The sequence below is a fragment of the Vigna unguiculata genome, chromosome 3 (genome assembly GCF_004118075.2).
Source record: "Vigna unguiculata cultivar IT97K-499-35 chromosome 3, ASM411807v1, whole genome shotgun sequence".
NCBI classification, from domain to species: Eukaryota; Viridiplantae; Streptophyta; class Magnoliopsida; order Fabales; family Fabaceae; genus Vigna; species Vigna unguiculata.
The window spans coordinates 42,075,346-42,077,303 of NC_040281.1; the positions used below are offsets into that span (position 1 = coordinate 42,075,346).

At 26.7% G+C, this 1,958-nt stretch overlaps 1 protein-coding gene across 1 annotated transcript; it reads left to right on the plus strand.

The window, feature by feature from the left end:
* Positions 1–248: 248 nt before the first annotated feature.
* Positions 249–1,100, plus strand: LOC114175456 (transcription factor DIVARICATA-like). Its single transcript, XM_028060214.1, has 2 exons — positions 249–562; positions 656–1,100. Exons 1-2 carry the CDS (start codon positions 249–251, stop codon positions 1,098–1,100), a joined length of 759 nt encoding a protein of 252 aa, XP_027916015.1.
* The last annotated feature ends 858 nt before the right edge of the window (positions 1,101–1,958 follow it).

Genomic DNA, 1,958 nt, shown 5'->3' on the forward strand with positions numbered 1-1,958 from the left:
AACGCATCTTATAACACGTATTTTTAACTAATATTATTCTTTTCATATATAATTTATAATAATGTTTTAGATTTTTTTTTTTGATATCTTATATTTTACATTATATTATTTTGTAATATTTGGAAATGATAAAAGATTAGATAAGATAAAATAAAATTTTTTTTAAAGAGATTCTTATGAAACAAGCTTATAAAAGTGGCATAGAAGGAAGAGAAGTTCTTTGGTGAGAGTGAGATTCTTTGGATAAAATGAATGAGTTTGGAGAGAATTGGTGCGAAGAAGTCTCTAAATATCTTGAGTTCAAAGCTACCACGCTTGATCATTGGTCGATAGATGTCAAGTGCGAAGAAGAACCTTGCAACTTACAAGGTCCTTCATTGCCCCAACAAAACTTGATTGATTATCCTCCAACACAAGAACACAATGCAAACGTGAATAACGTAGAGTTGGGTTTGATCCCGCTATCCAACAATCTGCCAAACTTGCAAAGCCAAAATGGTGATCCTTCGACAAAACATCGACAACGCAAGCCAAGGATCACATGGAGCGATGAAGAACACATGTATGTATTCAAATTTTGGTTTTTATTTCTTTTCATCTTGATTTGAAACTTTATATTATCAGAGACCGAGATTTGTTCAATTCTTTGGTGTAGGTTATTTCTTCTTGGCATTCAAATGTGTGGCATGAGTTGGAAAAGGATTTCACAAGATTTTGTTCGAACCAAAACACCATCTCAATTGGCCAGTCATGCCCAAAAATTTTTCGAACGTCAGAAAATGCTGCCATCACAGAGGAGAAGAAAAAGCATTCACGATATAACTCTTCCTCCTCATTTTTATCCACATCTTGTTCAAAATTTATCCATGCAAGATCTTCAAGTTTCTACTCCTATTCAAGATTTCTCCATGCAAGATCTTCAAGTTCCTACTCCTATTCAAGATTTCTCCATGCAAGATCTTCAAGATCCTACTCTTGTTCAAGATTTCTCCATGCAATACACTCATGTTCAAAATTTCTCCATGCAAAACACTCAAGTTTCTAATTTTAATCAACCTACCAACACTCCTGGTCCAAGATGGTCAAATTCCTATTATTGATCCACTTGTACAATCTTATTTAAAATTCCACTCATGTTGAAGGTTTTTCTCATGCAAGATATTCAAGAACAATAAAAAATGTCACCTTTCAATCTAGACTCCACAATTTATTAATGATTGAATTTATACATTATCAGTGAAAAACTTGTCAACAAATTTTTATTTTTATGTTATTTTTATTCATTATTATATACTTGAATTTTCCATATAATAAAGTACATTTTATCTTTGAATTCAAATAAGTCATGATGTAAACTCAACAAGATTTAAACACGTATATATAGATCTCATCATACCTTTTAATAGTATAAATATTTATTTTTGTACTTCACAAATGTTCAAACTTTATTGTTATTTTATGTATATGCATGTGTCCATTTATTTATTATTTGTTATATATATATATATATATATATATATATATATATATATATATATATATATATATATATATATATATATATATATATGTATATGTATATGTGTGGGTGTGTAAAAGATAATAAGAGAGTAATATTTTAGTGTTTCATAAGTGCATGGTAAATCTTTATTTTCAAACTAAAATTTATAATTAAAATATGTTATAAATAATTATTTTATTGCAGAAAATATATTTTGAAATTAAGTTAAATACTTAATTTTTTTAAAAAACACATGTTGATCGGCATTTTTTACTAATATTAATCTCTTCATATATAATTCAAAATAATATTTTTAGGATTTTTTAGTTCATATTCTTTGAACTTATAATTTCTAAACTAATTCAGTTAGTTAATTTTAATATTTAAGATGTTTAATATTTATTTTAATTATTATAATTTTTCATAATTATTTGGCTAATTTTTAATTTGTTATTCA

Bases quoted from the DNA above. Each gene is read 5' to 3' on its own strand.
- LOC114175456 (XM_028060214.1), top strand. From the start codon at position 249: ATGAATGAGTTTGGAGAGAATTGGTGCGAAGAAGTCTCTAAATATCTT. The intron at 563-655 runs GTATGTATTCAA...TCTTTGGTGTAG, and splicing joins TGGAGCGATGAAGAACACAT to GTTATTTCTTCTTGGCATTC.